Genomic DNA, 16,823 nt, shown 5'->3' with positions numbered 1-16,823 from the left:
GTTACTCGAGCCGGGCTTTTTGTAATGCTCGAGTAACGAACCCCATTGAAGTCAATGGGAGTCTCGACCTGAAAACTATGGTTTCCCGGTACCCCTGAATTGTTTTTCATGGAAGGGCTTTACATATAAGCCCTTCCCTGAAAAGCAATAATTTTAGTGTAAAAAATTTAAAAAAAAACAATTTTCCTCTTCGACGCGTCCCCCGCGGGGATGCAGAACATATCTGCCGCATGCAGCAGATGTTTCCTTCATCCCTGCTAGTAAAAAGAATTCCTTGCTGCACCTGCCACATCTGTGACAGATGCAGCATAGGAATTCTTCAATTCCCTACTGCAGCTGTCACACATGACAGCTGCAGTAGAGGATCCTGCTGCCGGCACCCCGTCAATTGCTTTCAGGGAAGGGCTTCAAAATATAAGCCCTTCCCTGAAAATGCAGTAAAAATAGTGTAAAAAACAAATAAAAATAGATACTCACCTCCCTTCAGCTGCCAGGGCTCACCGCGTCTTCTCTGCGCTGTGCCCGGCTCTATAGTGCTGTTCTATCAGCAGGCGGGGATTTAAAATTCTCGCCTGCTGAAAGAGCTGATTGTGATTGGCTGAGGCGCTCAGCCAATCACAGGCAGCTCTCGCCGAATGAATGACGGGCTCCTGCGGACGTAGGTGTACTTACGCTCACAATAGCATGATGTAATAGTGCTGTGAAAGGAGCGCTATCCCGTGTGTATCCGCCTATTTTACTGTGCTTCTCTGTACTGTCCGGCCCGATCACACATCTGTGCCATTATTGAACAGTCTAATTAGTTGCCACTGTTATCAGTTAACCCCGCAAAATCAGTGCGCAATTTTGCATATGGGCTTCTGATTTTGCCCTAAGAAGTCACACATGGCCATTTTGCAAAAAGTGTTTCTGAGATTTGGAGGGACTTTCGTGGCTTTTTATCATAAAATATCAGAGGACTTTCCCATTTCACCTTTTAAATATATTGCCCTCCCCTCTTTTCATATACTGACAGATGGCGGCAGCTGGGCGCACTTTCTGTGAAGTGGACAGGGGTCCAGTACGCTGGCAAGCACTGAGGGCGGGGGCATGTAAGGACCTGAGCCCATGTTAGAGGTCCCTAACGGTCCTGCTTTACCCCAGTTCCAACACCATAAATGGGATTTTTGAGGGTTACCAATTTCCAGATGTTCACACGGGCGGAAACTGCTGCGGACAGTCCACACGGAAAATCCGCCATGTGGTCATAACCTTTTGGCCTTATTCACACAAGCATTTTTACACGGCTAATTTAGCCACAATGAAAATCACAGCCATGTGAAGCGTTGGATTCCAAGGCGTTCATTCAGATGCCGATTATTAGCCGTGCAAAAACACCCAGACGGTGAAGATAGGACATCGGTGGCCAAATATGCCAGCCGATGTTTTGACGTGGCTGGAGAATACAGGTCTTGCCCTGGTTTCTTCTTGCTCATGCAATTTTCGGCCGCGATGCGGGCGGGGGAAATTCGCAAGCTTGTGTGAAAGAGGCCTTTGGGTGGTATAATTTGCCAGTATGCAACCGAATCTGCCGTTCCGGGGTTACACGCCAAAATCCATAGGGCTGACTGCAGATTTTGCTGCAGGCTGAGGACTTTTTCATAGGCGCGTTTTTGCGTGCACAAAATCGCTCGTGCAAACCGCAGTGAATAGAGTCCATTGATTTCAATGGGTTCACTAACATTGTGCGTTACTTCAATCAATTTTCGTGCACGTGAAAATATACGCCACATGCTCTATATTTGTGTGCATTTGCGCACCCAAGGCACCAAAGGATTTTGCGGTGTTAATCGATAACTCTGGGGACTAATTAGACTGCTCAGACGGTTCAATCATGGCGCTGGCATGTCCCGCGCCAATGTGAACAGGCCTGGCAGCGTAAAAAAGTACAGCTGAATGTGCAGATTCGTAGACACTAGCGATCCCCTCACAGCGCTATTTCGCCACGCTATCACGAGTGTATCTACTCACACGCTTGTCTGCAGGAGCCCTGATTTAACCCTTTTTTCTTTCCATATGAAAATCTGCACGGAGCCGTGCGAATATAGTGCAGATTTTACCGCGACTTGCAGTGTGGAACGCAGAAAATCCCGCCCGTGTGAAAGGCGCCTAAGGCCACTCAAAATCGTGGCATTTTACAACAATTTGGAGTGCCGTTATCGAACATTTTGTACACCTTATTGACAGGTTATTTATAAGGTGTTTCTTGTGAAAAATCGCACATCGCGTCGCTGCTACCCACGAAAGTTAATAGGAGTGTCTAATATTAAAAATGCATCCCATAGTACAAAAATCACAAGCTTGTGTGATGCGATAAACAAGTAGGCTCCATAGGGAGACATGGAAGATAAAAAATAGCACGTCGCAGAAAGATAAAGCATTCCGCCATTATTTTTTATAGCAACATAGTATCAGTGAAAACATGCGTTTTGTAGCTCTGTTACATCGGCAGAAAGTCGCACAACTTTGTAGCCCGTGTGAAAGCGGACGAGAATCATCATTGGCTCGTTTACTTCTCCCTCCCTTTAAACATCGCTCGTTCAATCTTTCACATTCGTTGAACGAGTCAATGATGTATCTGCCTGTCTAAGGCCTTAGTCAGACGGGCGTTTTTTGCCGCGATTTGCGCATGCGCATGCATCCGGCGATTTTATAAAACCATTGCTTAGCAATGGTATCGGACACATGAGCGCTTTTTATGCGCTCGTCCGATAAATTATAGAACAGAAATCGCAGATCGCACCTATCTGCGATCTGCGATTCCTGTTCTCTTCTCTATATGCGCTCAATGGGGCCGGCGGCTGCAGCGCCGACCCCATTGAGAACATATAGAAGACAAATCATTCTTCTCTGCCACAGCTGTAACAGCTGTGGCAGAGAAGAACGATGTTTGCCCATTGAATTCAATGGAGCTGGCAATACAGCCGCTCCATTGAAAGCAATGGGCTGCCGGCGTGCGCGGGGTGAATTGTCGGGAAGGGCTTAAATATATAAGCCCTTCCCTGCAATTCATCCTAAAATGTGTTAAAATAAAAAAAAATTGTATACTCACCTTTCCGCTGCAGCCGGAGTCCAGCCGCGGCCGCTGTCAGTTCTCCTGAACTGCTTCTCGGCACTATTCAGCCGGCGGGGCTTTAAAATCCCCGCCTGCTGAATGATCTGCTTCTGATTGGTCACAGCCCTGACCAATCAGAGGCAGGTTTCACTCACACACCCATTCATGAATTCATGAATGGGTGAGTGACTGCTGCCTCTCAGCGCTGAGCCAATCAGGGGCGGGTCTGACTCACATCCATTCATGAATTCATGAATGGGTGTGAGTGAGACATGCCTCTGATTGGCTCAGCTCTGAGCCAATCAGGGGGCAGGTCTGACTCACACCCCCTTCACACCCACTGCAGGACGGCCGCGCGGAGCTCCGGCTGCCGGGAGAAGGTGAGTATATATATATTTTTTATTTTTACACATTTTAGGATGAATTGCAGGGAAGGGCTTATATATTTAAGCCCTTCCCGACAATTCATCCCGGGCTCGCCCGCAGCGCATTGCTTTAAATGGAGCCGGCTCTATTGCCGTCTCCATTGAATGCAATGCGCTGGACAGCTCCGGCCCGTTTCTAATGAAACGCGGCTAGGAGCAGATTTTTGGGCGATTTGCGGGCGACTTGCGCGCACCGGTCACGCGATTTGCGGATGCGCATCCGTCATGCGGTCCGCAAATCGCGTGAAAAAACGCCCGTGTGACTAAGGCCTAAAAAGGCAGCGTGAGAGCAAAGAAGATAAGCGTGACGTCACCCACTCGTTCGCACATGAAAGCAAGAATCGGGTGGCCCGTAAGGCGCCTTACACCCTGCAGTGTTTGCATGAATTAGGGGTGTTTGTATTTTCACACATTCCCCTGCTAACGATCCTTTCCCTGTACCGTATAAAAATAATGCATCATTTCGGGTTTTTCATCTATTTCGGTTTCTCTTATTCGTTCACTAAAAAACAGAGACAAGGCACAAAATAAGGTAATCCCCATAATAAGGACACATTGCCAAGACACGGCTTGGATCCTGACTATGGGATCCCTTCCAAAACCCAATTCATTTAGAAACCCTCAAGATTCCTGACCTCGGAATCACATTTTCCAGCTCCCAGTTAGGTCATGAAAAAAGACTTTTCCTTTTTTAGTTGGTGCTCTTTTGGACCTTCTCACCTGCCGATATGGCATTAAGCCTGGCAATGCACAATACACCTATTTGTAAGAGGCACCTAATGGGTGGGAAGTAGTGTGGTGAGGGCTTCCTGGGGGGTAAGGCGGAGGTAAGACTGGAATATCCTCCTTGATTGCAGTATATGAAGAACTCTATTGTTATCAGGCAACATTCTGAGATTGCAGTTCCGTTGTTTCAGGATCATTCTGCCTTTCACGCACTTGTCTTAAACCGCTGTTGATTGAGTTACTGGAGTCATTTAGGAATAGAGCCAGACTTAATTATCTCCTGTAGAAGCCCACGGTGGAGGAACATGTGTTGTTTCATATTGAATTTGTGTATTTCTCTTTAAAGTATAATTACATTTTTATCTGTACTTCCACAATTCTCAGCGATACAGTAGCAAATGAATAGGTTACGTTAATATTCTTCATCTTGGTCTTCTACATTCATGAATAGAATTCCATTTTTACAGTAAAAACTTAATGAACAAACTGAATCGCCATCATTGTGTTATACAGGATGGTAAAAGGTTTCTAAGGATATCTGAAATTGACTTGAATAAAGTAAAGAATAAAGTTGTAAAGTAGCACTGCTGTCTGTGAAGAGTCATGGGGGCGGTCCCAGTGTGCTGCGGACTCATGCAGTCCTGGTCGGTCTTGCCCACCCATAATGCCAACGACTCTGGAGGACTCCGGGGCGCACACATGACTTTTCATACATAGTGGGCTACTTTATATTTTCTGTTATGGTCCAAGGCCTATTCCAGAAAGCTATCACCCTCCTGTATGGCAGGCAGTTTAGGGGTAGCATATTTTATGACAGGTTTCCTTTAAAATCACAGAGAGGTGGGAGAGGGACAGCAGGGTATGTAAATGGACCTAACAGTACAGCATAGAATCACATACTTTTCGCGCAGGACAACATCTATGAGTACAATGATGGCTGCCATTAGTTTTTCCATCCAGCATCCCTTCCAATCCTAACTCAAGTATGTGTAGCAATGTAGCTTAGCCCCATTCACTATATTTCCATACCAGATCACTGCACAAAGTACGGAGATATCTGCTTATTGCTCCTTACACTATGACAGCATTGATTGGTGGAGGTTGCGGGCGATGGACCCCTGCCAATCGGCTATCCTGCTGTATCCTGAGGATAGGGTTCCGATTTTTTTTAAAGCTGAAAACCCCCTTTAATATATATTTATTCACATTTGAAATAAATTTGAACTATTTGTTTAGAAGTTTCATGGTCACATATTCTTAGCACTGCTTGCATGTTACATGTAACGTGACTTAATCATTAAAACAATTGTATAGAACCATCTACGTACTGTTTACTTACCGCACTCAACAGGTATGTACAGCACTGTGAAGAGCACTCATTAATCAGCACATCGTTTAATTCTTTTTCCTTATATACGTAGAGTCAAAGAGACCCACGGCTCAATGAAATCTTGTTCCCGTTCTTTGACCCAAAGCGGGCCATGCAGATCATAGAGATGTATGAACCCGATGAAGAGCTGAAGAGAAGAGGTAGGGCAGTCTGTACGCAGGGCGATATCAGAGGTCTAATTATTTTACACATGTCCAAAGGCATAAATAGTGTAGACCTTTCGCCCCAACGGTTGATAGAGCAATTTATAATCCATATGGGTTTCCTGATTACCTGTCCAGACTCGTAGAACTAAAGCTTCATTTATACTCATCTCATCTATAAAAATGGAGATCCAAATGTAATCTAGACTCGCCAGATAGACCAGTAACAAACCATATATTGAAAATCTGACTTAGCATTGACACTGTGACCTAGAAGAGGAAGCCCAAGGTCTAAATCACTGCTGCTCACAATGCGATCTTAATCTCAATTACTATGACCTTTTCCTCTCCTCCTTGTCCAAAGGCAGGACAAATATCTGTCTGGGATGATTTAGTGATCCTGCACGGAGTAGGGGGTTTGACCAGATGACCCTGGAGGTCCCTTCCAACTCTACCATTCAATGATCCTATGTCCCATGCAAAATTAGGCTACATGTGGCCAGAAAGAGATGGTTCTGCTAAATTACGTGCGGCTGTCCCAATACGCTATAACAAAGATTCCTATCCAGTAAAGAACAAGGATGATTCTTCAACTTTTCCTCTTTTTTTTTTTCAGGCCGCATATCAAGTGATGGATTTTGTAGATACTTGATGTCTGATGAGAACGCACCAGTCTTTTTAGACCGCTTGGAACTATACCAGGAGATGGAACACCCTCTTGCGCACTATTTTATTAGCTCCTCCCATAATACATACCTTACCGGGAGACAGTTTGGAGGCAGATCTTCAGTTGAGATGTACAGACAGGTCCTTCTAGCTGGATGCAGGTTGATATATATATTTTTCCTTTATATAGAGTGCCAGTATAATAAAAACTGACATTAGAGATGAGCGAGCATGCTCATTTAAGCCTGATGCTCAATCGAGCATTGATATTTTTGAGTAACTGATTACTCCACCGAGCGCCATGCGGGGAGGGGGGTGGGGGGAAGAGAGAGAGACAGATCTCTCTCTCTCACTCTCTCTCTCCCCGCCACCTCCTCCCGCATGGCGCTCGGTCGAGTAATCAGTTACTCAAAAATATCAATGCTCGATCGAGCATCAGGCTTAAACGAGCATGCTCGCTCATCTCTAACTGACATACATAGGTTTTTTCCATGCACCCATGCTATGTCTCATGGACTGAATGCATGAGGGATAATTATTAGAAGTTTTTAAAAGTTTTACTTAATTTACTTGAATAAGAGGGTTATATGGCTTACAACTTTGGACCTCTGACAACTAGATTCCATGGACATTTCTTAACACACAACATGAAGATTATGATTCTTCTCAGATTGGTTGTCTTCAGGGATCTTCAACCCAGGACCATATATATATGGTATGTTGAGATCCAACATGCATGACTCCACTTTCCCTGATGGCAGACAACATAGGCCTTTCCAGTTCAGCCAAAATTATTACACATTCAATTTTTCCGAACTTGAAAGAGCAAGTTGAGTCATGCATGTTGGTTTTCTATCTCTACATATATTCAATATATACTGTATATATATATATATATATATATATATATATATATATATATATATATATATATATATATATGATCCTGAGTTGAAGTTCCTTGTGAATCACCAATCCTGGTGAATCACCAATCTGATTTATATGCTCACCATACACATTCAGTTTGGCTGAACCCGAAAATTGAGTCATGCATATTGGATCTCATCATACCCATTTTTTGTTCCCCTGGAGGTGGGATAATTGCATTCTCACTATTGTAAAAAGTGGACAGCTGTTTAGTGTATATGATCCTGTCTATTATATATGGCCAGCATTAGTGTCACCCGCTAGTTGTAACTTGTGGAGCTCCGTGGATTGCCTTTATCATCATCCTCATTTTATTCTAATCCATTGTAGTGTCTCAAAGAAAGATCGTAGCCACTTAATCACTTATTATTTGTTTCAAGTGTGGAGGAAACAACGATTTTTAATGGGGAATGAAGATTTATATTATAGTTCTATTTTAAATTTATTTTATTTTTTTATGAAGGTGTGTTGAACTGGATTGCTGGGATGGAAAAGGTGAAGACCAGGAGCCTATCATAACACATGGGAAGGCCATGTGTACAGATATCCTCTTTAAGGTATTATTAGTGTTACATATGGATCCACTTACCATCTGTATGAAATATCTTTACATTTCAAGCCATTCACTCCTATATGATTGATACTTCAGGAATTAACAATATACTTGAAAACAACTCCTTATTTCATTGACTTGTGTAAAATGATCAGTCGGTCATTAGAGCATCTTGAACAGTTGTTTTCAAGCGTTAGCGGTACTACAAGTCCTAGCATGTCTTGATATCCCACAGCTTGCATATTGACAATTGACTATCCAGACTATAACACTCAAACCACATTAAGCCTAATTCACATGGGCGAGTTCTGTCCGAATTTGTAACTGAGTAAACCTAAACAGAACTTGGACCCGTGAGAATCAATAGGGCTCTTCAAACAAGTGATTTTTTTTCACGGACCAATGGTCCATATAAAAGAATCACACATAGCGGAAATCCTATGGAATTTCCGTATTAAAAAAAAAGATCAAAATCCACATCATTGGGGTTGATTTTGACCAGGAATGAGCTGATTTTAGCAGCTACAGATTTCCCCCCAGCTGGCAATACATTGCGCCCCGTCACATGTCAGCCAGCAGCCTTCAGTGAGCGCCGAGCCGCTGATCAGGTAAGGGCAATCACCTGAGCAGCGGGCTAGCGCTCACTAGAGGCTGCCAGGGGCCTGTGCCGGAGTGCACATGTGTGATGGGGCGCCATCTAGCTACCCGCTGCTGCTGACTAACCTACGGTGTGGATGTGGGTGTTTATGCGGAAATGCTTCTGAATTTGCAGTGGACGTTCTGCAGTGTTTCCACCCTGTGTGAGCGTACCCTCACGGAGATTTAGAAGCACTATAATACGTGAACACTACAGAATCAGCAGTGAAGACAGAGAGAAAAGATGCAAGAATGTTCATTTACTGCATTTAAACTTGATTTTAAAAGTTAACATTTGGCACAACTGCCGGTAAGCCATGAGTTTGGTCTCCCGGTGTGGCTGACACTTAATATTTATATTTATCAACATATATTAGAACAGAGCCAAGTCAAGTGACTTTTCATTGGGCATAGCAAGTACAGACACGTTACAGTAATAGCTAGGGTTAAAAACACAGGAAAAGAGACTGAGATGGTATAATATTTTGAGCGTTTGGAAATTGGTGCGAAGTTTTCATGCCAGCTTTACCCTTCCTGACTTTAATCCTTGATAACTGCGAAAATAGAAATATATATGTTTTTGGACAGTTTTCAAGATACTGATTTAAAAGGATCAACAGACACATTTGCGTAGGTCAGGAATATCTATCAGAATAGAACATGGCCGGCCTTAACTACAGGTGATCCATGCGGTCGCACTTGGTGCAGGCCACTTGGTTGTAGAGGGGGCACCAAGCAGATGTAGGCTGGAGGTGGTCGCCCTCAGCCTATCAGCGCCCACACAACACATTCACTTAGTTTTTGTTATAAGCTTGGTTCTGGAGCGGTATTTAAGTACTGAGCTTGGTTCTGGTGCCGTATTTATGTTATGAGCTTGGATCTGGTCCAGTATTTATTCACTGAGCTGTTCTGGTGTGGCTATGCAGCTATCTTGCTACTTTCTACGCAGGCAGAATACAAGCAAACATCATATCAGTGCAATATACTGTATATTATACTTTCTTTATGGTGGGTGGGCACCAAAACTTTTTTGCACGGGGCGTTATCTAAGCTATGGGCAGCACTGCAAAAGAACGAACATGGATGCCTCATAGGGCAAATCAGCTGTACTAGTAGATGTAGTACATATATTGGAGTGAGAGCTGTAATGCTCGCCTTTGCTGGTTCTATAAAGACAGCTCTGTGGGTTCTTCCAGGTTGAGCCGTATGTCATGGTGTCCCTCTCGATGATTAATGATCCAATAAACGTATAGCATTCAGTGGAAAAACAATAGATTTTGCCCACCGACCAAGTTTCCAGGAATTCAGCAAACCAAGAAGTCGAATTTGCAATGGTTTAATAACCATCTCTGTGCAATAACATGTTTTGTGGACGTATTCCCCTTCCTCAGATCACACAGAGCTCTCTGGCATCCGTACAAGGGGAATCCATCTCCAAAAAGTGCTGCTGTGCAGAGCTTGTTAATCGATGGGCAAAGCGATTGCCTTATTCCACTGTATTCCTTAAGTAAATCTCTAGGGCTTAAACACACGGGCGTAATTCTGTCCCGTTATGTGGGACCAAACAAAACCATTGATTTCATTTTCACTAGTGGTGTTAATTGTACGGACTTGAAAGGATAAGACTGGCCCTATCTTTCCCACACATAGGACCTATCTTTCCACTTCTTAATTCAAACTCGTGTGCTATGGCTCGGAGTTTGAAAAACACCCAGTTCATGCGTGACTACGCTCTGTAGCGGTGAACATGGCTACACATACGCTCATGTGTTTTTTCCCTTCGCTCAAGGCACATAGTGTTTCCCTTAAAACTTATTACGTATACTTCATGTATAAAACCGTAATCTGGCCCTCCTACCAATCTGTAGGTCAATGCTGGACTTTTGTTTGCCTTGTGTTTGATATGGAGTCTCTTTGAGGTTTTCTCCCTCTACTCCATATAGATCCGTGAGAAAACATGTTGCGTTACATTGGATGCCCCATTATGGGGTTGGTTCTCCCAAACAGGGTAGAATCCAATGCCATGTAGAGACACCTTACAGAAGCACAAGCAGTGCCTTTGGCTCTGTAATACATACCCATCAGGACTCTGTGTACCACCCAGCTTAGTCCTTGCACATGGCTTTGCCATGTGCACGAGACCGTAGACAGATGGCGTTATTGATTTTGATTTATGACTGTGGATGTCTATCTAAAACCAGCAGATGTTCGTATTAAGCCGAAACATGGAAGATTCTGTGATTCATTGCAATCGTCAACGCTAAACGCAATATTAGCAAATAAATCAACATGTCACTGATTAGTAAATAACCCCCGTGTGTGTTTTTAGAATTGACTTTGTCACTGCCAGTATAATATAATTTTATTACATACCGTATCGTTTTATTGTGGCGCTGGATCTGTACTCTGGATATGTAACAGAGACTGCCCGGTAGAGTTCTCAGCATAATAACCTGCTGCAATCATTTTGTCATTAAAATCTCATTAAAAATCCTCATTGTCTGCTATCTTTTAAAGGACGTAATACAAGCCATCAAGGAGACTGCGTTTGTCACATCGGAATATCCTGTAATCCTGTCATTTGAGAATCATTGCAGGTACTCGCATTTATTTTCTCAGTCGGTAATTGTGTGTATTTTTTATGTGTTTTGTAAAGCTAATTTTTTGCAGTATTTCATTGTGTCCCAATTTATAACCCAAAAATCAGACTATTCAGATTATACAACACCCCTGACTATAAGGCACCCCCATGTTTTAGATAACAGAAAATAGAACAAAATGTTAATAAGGAAGCAGAGGGATTAATGTTATAAACTGGTGTCGGGTAGTGCCTTCTTTCTTGGTGGTCTAGGGTATAACGGAGTTAATGATTGTATTAGAATATTACTAGCTTATATACCCGGCATTGCCTGGGTATCTCTTGATGTCCTGGCCTCATGCTGTTGTGAAGTCTCTGCAGCCCTTGATGTCCTGGCTATTTTCTGCAATACTTGAAGTCGTGCCTCACGGTTTCTGATGCCCTTGATGTCCTGGCTCTTTCTCTCTCATTTTCAATTTGGGCCTCATGCTGTTCCAAGGTCTCTATAGCCCTCGATGTCCTGGCTTTTTCCCGCTCATTCTCAAGTTGTTGGTCACATAATATATACTGGGTAAAGGTCTTTCTTGATTTACCAAATGGCCCCTCTGTGAAGAGCTTGCCAGGTAGCATTTATTTGCCATGGTAACTTGGGGCCTTATGAAGGTCTCCAGGAAGCTATGGATTTTTGCCTATTAACCCTTTGTAATCCAATTTTGGATTCAGGGTTTCCTAGGGGGCTTTCTCTTTCTGCCATTAAACAATGGCGCCGTCTGCTGGCTAGAGCCAGTACTGCGGTATGGGACATGCTGGAGAGGCCCCCAACAACAGAGCAGACAGTAATATACAGTAAGAATACCCTGCCGGACGTCTTCTGACATCGGAGCTGTACAGGCTTCAATCAGAATGTCTTCAGACGTCAGACAGTGGATTGGAAAGGGTTAAGCCCTGTACCAATCTTTTAAACTTTAAGCAACCCTCCAGTCAGAAGGTGAAAATTAATATGTAAGTCAATACCTCTGTGGGATAATTACCTTTTGATTCTTTTCACTCAGATCTTGCTCCTATGCTGCTTTTTAGCCAGAGCTATGATCTATGACTGTAGTTTAGCTACAGTTCTTAATTTGAAGTAGTCTGAGACACACCCCCGATCTCATCATTGCTTCAGAATGCCTCCTCTGCAGCTTGAACCAATGATGCGACCGGGGGTGTGTCTCAGACTACTTCAGATCAAGCACTACAGCTATACTATAGTCATAGATCACAGCTCTGTCCTTAATGGAGCTGAGCCAAAAAGTAGCCAAGGAACAAGATCTAAGCAAAAATAAATGTCAGCTAATCACCCCCTGACAAAGATAGCAATTCTGAACTCCTGATTGGAGGATCGCTTTAATGCTTAAAAGCATTAAGTGAGTCCTTATCTGGAATGTGCAGTACAATTCTGAGTGCCAGTTCATAAGCAGGATGCCCTGAGTAAGGAAAGCATGCAAAAATACCAGCAAGGGGCACCGAAAACTTAGGTAGTGAGGAAAGTGGGGTCAAGAGGGTATCTTCTCCAAGTGGAGGAGAAAGGCTAAATCCTCAGCTTTGAAATGGATTTTGTACTGTAAAGTCAGTGTAGCTGTGGAATAGTCTGCTTTCACATAGTGTTCGGGAGATTCTCTGTCCCGTATATCTTGAAAAGGATGATCAGCTCTTGGCACACAGCGGAGTATTATTCACCCCCCCCCCCCTCGTGCTGCGATCGGATCCTTCTTTTAATCAAAACAGATTTACAAGATCGGCAATGTGAGGCCGTTTTCACCTTCCTCTGTTTCAAACAGATAGGAGTATTTTTCTTCCTACAGGCCCTCCTATTTTCCACCCTTCATGGTCTTGAAAGACGTCACCTACATCCAGCTAGAAATATGCTGAGATGAGTTGTCATTAACCTTCCCCCGCTCATGTTAAAGTGGTTATACAACAATTACAAGTTATCCCCGATCCACAGAATGTGAGATAACTTGCTGATCGGTGAGGGTCTCATCTCTGAGACTCCTGCCGAGGTTGAGAACAGGACTCCCGTGTCCCAATCTGCCTGTCATTGCGGAGTCGATTCTCCCCTTGCAGTGACATCACTGTGGATGGAGCGCTGGCCAAGCATGCGCTGTCAACGCTCCATTCATTTCAATGGGGCCGACGGTAATAGCCAAGTGGCATCCACTCGTGTGTCTCCGCAGTGGCATTGAAAGTGAATAGAGCAGTAGTGCGCTCGTGCGAGCAGCACTTCATTCAGCCTCCCCCCCCCCCTACTGTTGGGTTTAGTAACCCCACAGTGAGAAGGATGGGGGACATGCACCCCCGTTCTTCAGGTCAGCAGGGGTCTCTGCAGATCAACAAGTTATTTCCTATTCTGTGGATAGTGGATAACTTGAAATTTTGGTACAAGCCCTCTAAGACTCGTTCACATCAGCTTTTTTCTTTGTTTTTAACAGGTCGTTTTTTTGTTTTTAAATTAAACGGACGGCAAAACGGAATTAAAATGGATTCAAACAGAACCCTTTTTAATGGATCTGGTAGACAGATCTGTCAAAAACACAGACAATTTTTGTCATTTTGTTTCTATTTTGTTCCATTTACATCTATTTTGCCTTTCGGTTCTGTGCATGCTCATAAAAAAAAGCCAGATCCAATAAACAGACAACTAAAGCAGAACCGGGCGAAAGTCTTTCTGTTCAGTTCTATCACCCATTGACTATAAGCAATGAAAAAAACAAAACAAAAAGCAGACAGAACAGAATTGAGTATATCAGAAGCTCAGAAAATCCCACTAAAAGCAATACAAAGTTGGATAAAACTTTTTTTTACCCCTTTGCTGCTCCTCTTTTGGGACAGCAAAATGGGGAAAAAAAATGCTGATGTGAACAAGTCCTACAAATTGGTTTTGTGTAGTGGGAGTCACACTGAGAATTAAAGGGGATGTACCAGAATACACTTTTATCACTTAGCCATAGGACAGGTGATAAAAGTCTGATTAGTAGGGATCCCACCTCCTGCTCGCTGCACATGCCGCATTGTGGAAGAGATTGCATGAAGTGCCACTCCATTCATTTTCAATAGGGCTGCTTTTTCCATCAGCCCCTGTAAAATGAATGGAGCGGCGCCGTGTATGTGTGACCATCACTACATTCATTCTGACATCACTTCAGGTGGGTGCAGCGACCCTGCAGTGACCAGAAGAAAGGGACACAGGACGCCCACAGATCAGACTTTGGATAGGTGATAAAAGTGTATTCTGGTATAACCCCCTTTAAGGATAAAAAAAAGTTGCTTAGCAAAACTGTTTTTAAAATGCCCTTACTATTTACTTTATGGCTGTTTAGACTGGAGTTTATTGCCCCTTAACCCCTTCAGTGGCAGGTTTATTATTACCATGTCAGCGCAACAAGTCCGGGAAATTTTCCTGAGGTAATTCGTAGTGGCAAACGAGTACAGTGGCACAATAAATGTGTCCATGCCAGCATTTCAGCACTAGAGCTGTCCGCAGAAATCTTCCGGGGTTTAACTGCATGGTCAGTGCAGCAAGCCCCAGAGATTTTCCGGGCGTGCCACTAAAGGGGTTAAGCGTCTCCTTTTAAGTGTTGTGTAATACTTCTTCTATCAGTATTGTCTGTGATTTATGTTACAACTTATATTTTAGTAAATATCAACAGTACAAGATGTCCAAATACTGCGAAGAAATATTTGGGGATCTCCTACTGAAGCAGCCTCTGGAGTCCCATCCGGTACGTAATCTACTGTTGCCTTTTTAACATGATTATCGAGGTAAAAAATTGTCTTTTTTTTTTTTTCTTGTACTGTCGTTCACCTCATTGTAAAACTTGCAGAGTTTGAAGCTGAGAAATATCGTTCATTCCCACAGGAATATGTCACTGCATTCAACAAGCAAGGCAAAGGAAAGCATGCTCAGCTCACTCATGAAGTAAAAACCTTGAGCTTTACTGCCACCTACTGACACAAAAATAATTTAAGATATACATACAGTAGGAATGAAATGGCTTTGACGTGTCAGGCTATACTGATGCATGCTGTTCAATAAATTCTGTGTATTTTAAATTGTGTCATCTGAGCCTTTTTTACTTGGGATGCTGGGTCGAGTCCATAAGACTAAAGGCATGATTCGCCCCTTTATGGGCCATTTTTACGGATCTTAAGACATCCAGTAACCTTCCAATCCTGCCCTTAGTCTTCGAATACAGATTGTGCACAAACTACACGCTGTGACTTGTTGTTGCACAGACACGTTTTTGTGGAAATTATGAGGCTTATGTAAAACATGATGCAAGTAGATGGTCATGTAGTTGGAATAGAACCTATCAAAACATTCGATTCAGGTAAAGTGTGCGAAAGCAAAAATGTACGTCAATTATATAGTGAGTAGTTTAAAACTAACCTGCAATTAATGCCACACTATGGAGAGTCATGTTTTTCAACAGATTATGCACATATTAACTATGTATACCATGCAGAAGGCCATATTCACCATTCTAATGTTGTTGTCGGAGGAGTGAGGAAGGGGCGGAGTTTTACTCAACTGTTTAAAGGGAACCTGTCACCATATTTTTGCACTGAGAGCTGCATACGGTAGTGAAAGACGCGATGATGACATTGATATGTCTACTATATGTATCTGTGCCGTAGTTTGGGAGAAACTTACATTTTATTAATAGCAAACACATAGAGAAATAGTTCTCAACATTTATGAGCTGCAAGCTAGCCGCACCCGCACCCCAGCTGCTGATTGACAGTACTCTACCTATGCATAATAATAGCCTAGCTACAGCTCATGAATATTGAGGACTACTTCTATGTATAGGCTGCTACTGATAAAATGCTGTTTCTCCCAAACTACTGCACAAATACATACAGCGGATGTGTCACTGTAATCAGGATGACTATCGCTATCTTATGCTGCCCTCAGAGGGGACTGCAAAAGGATGGTGACAGATTCTCTCTAACAACTTTTTGAAATTTTTAATGTTGTATGAGCAACCAGTACAGACCCAGTTTAGAAGATATTTGGATTTGTGATATCTAAATATATGGGTTCCGTGTGGTGCTACGCAAAAAGAATGTGTTTTTTTTCCATACAACATAAAATACAAAAAGAATCTCCATTTTTGAAGACACATTATAGTTCTTTGAAACAATGATCACCCATAAGTCACGTCATTTAGATCTACCAATATCACACGTGAGTCTTGAGGCGCCCACAGAAAATCAGCTGAGAGAGCATATTTCAGTAGGATTGCCCTTCTAGTGTAATTAGGGTCTTACCCAGTGGCAGATGTTGGGTGGAAAGAAGGATCGGGCATGTTGAATTTCAACATTTCGAGATCACATGTTCCAGTGGGAGATACCAGATGGGTATGGCACCGGCTTATTCCCTTTTACTTACCTTCTCCACACTGAAACAACAGGCACACTCATCTTACATCGGAGTTGAGAGGTTTTGGCTGAATCAATGGCAAGATTTAGCCTTTATGACTTTTACTTGAATAGGGGATGAGCTAAATTTTAATACTCATTGGAAATAAACACATTAGTTATGAAAGTTTGAAGGGCCATTGGGTTTGGGGAAGACCACATGAGTGGTCCACATGACCACAGCAGTCTCTAAGTTGATGTTTTTGTGTAATACTGAGACAT

General features: G+C 43.0%; 1 protein-coding gene across 4 annotated transcripts in view; it reads left to right on the top strand.

Moving 5' to 3' along the window:
- The window catches only part of PLCB4 (phospholipase C beta 4), a 306,829-nt gene that overhangs the window by 200,695 nt on the left and 89,311 nt on the right, over window positions 1-16,823 (top strand). For 3 of the 4 annotated variants that reach the window (XM_066595660.1, XM_066595658.1, XM_066595659.1), the window contains 6 exons: window positions 5,667-5,775; window positions 6,395-6,605; window positions 7,835-7,928; window positions 11,078-11,157; window positions 14,815-14,899; window positions 15,037-15,096. In XM_066595660.1, the coding sequence (XP_066451757.1) occupies window positions 5,667-5,775; window positions 6,395-6,605; window positions 7,835-7,928; window positions 11,078-11,157; window positions 14,815-14,899; window positions 15,037-15,096 (639 nt within the window). The remainder of the gene's footprint in view (window positions 1-5,666; window positions 5,776-6,394; window positions 6,606-7,834; window positions 7,929-11,077; window positions 11,158-14,814; window positions 14,900-15,036; window positions 15,097-16,823) is intronic. The other variant, XM_066595661.1, reaches the window with a different exon arrangement.

This window comes from Eleutherodactylus coqui, chromosome 3 (genome assembly GCF_035609145.1).
Source record: "Eleutherodactylus coqui strain aEleCoq1 chromosome 3, aEleCoq1.hap1, whole genome shotgun sequence".
NCBI lineage: Eukaryota > Metazoa > Chordata > Amphibia > Anura > Eleutherodactylidae > Eleutherodactylus > Eleutherodactylus coqui.
This window is presented reverse-complemented; position numbering and strand designations above follow the sequence as displayed.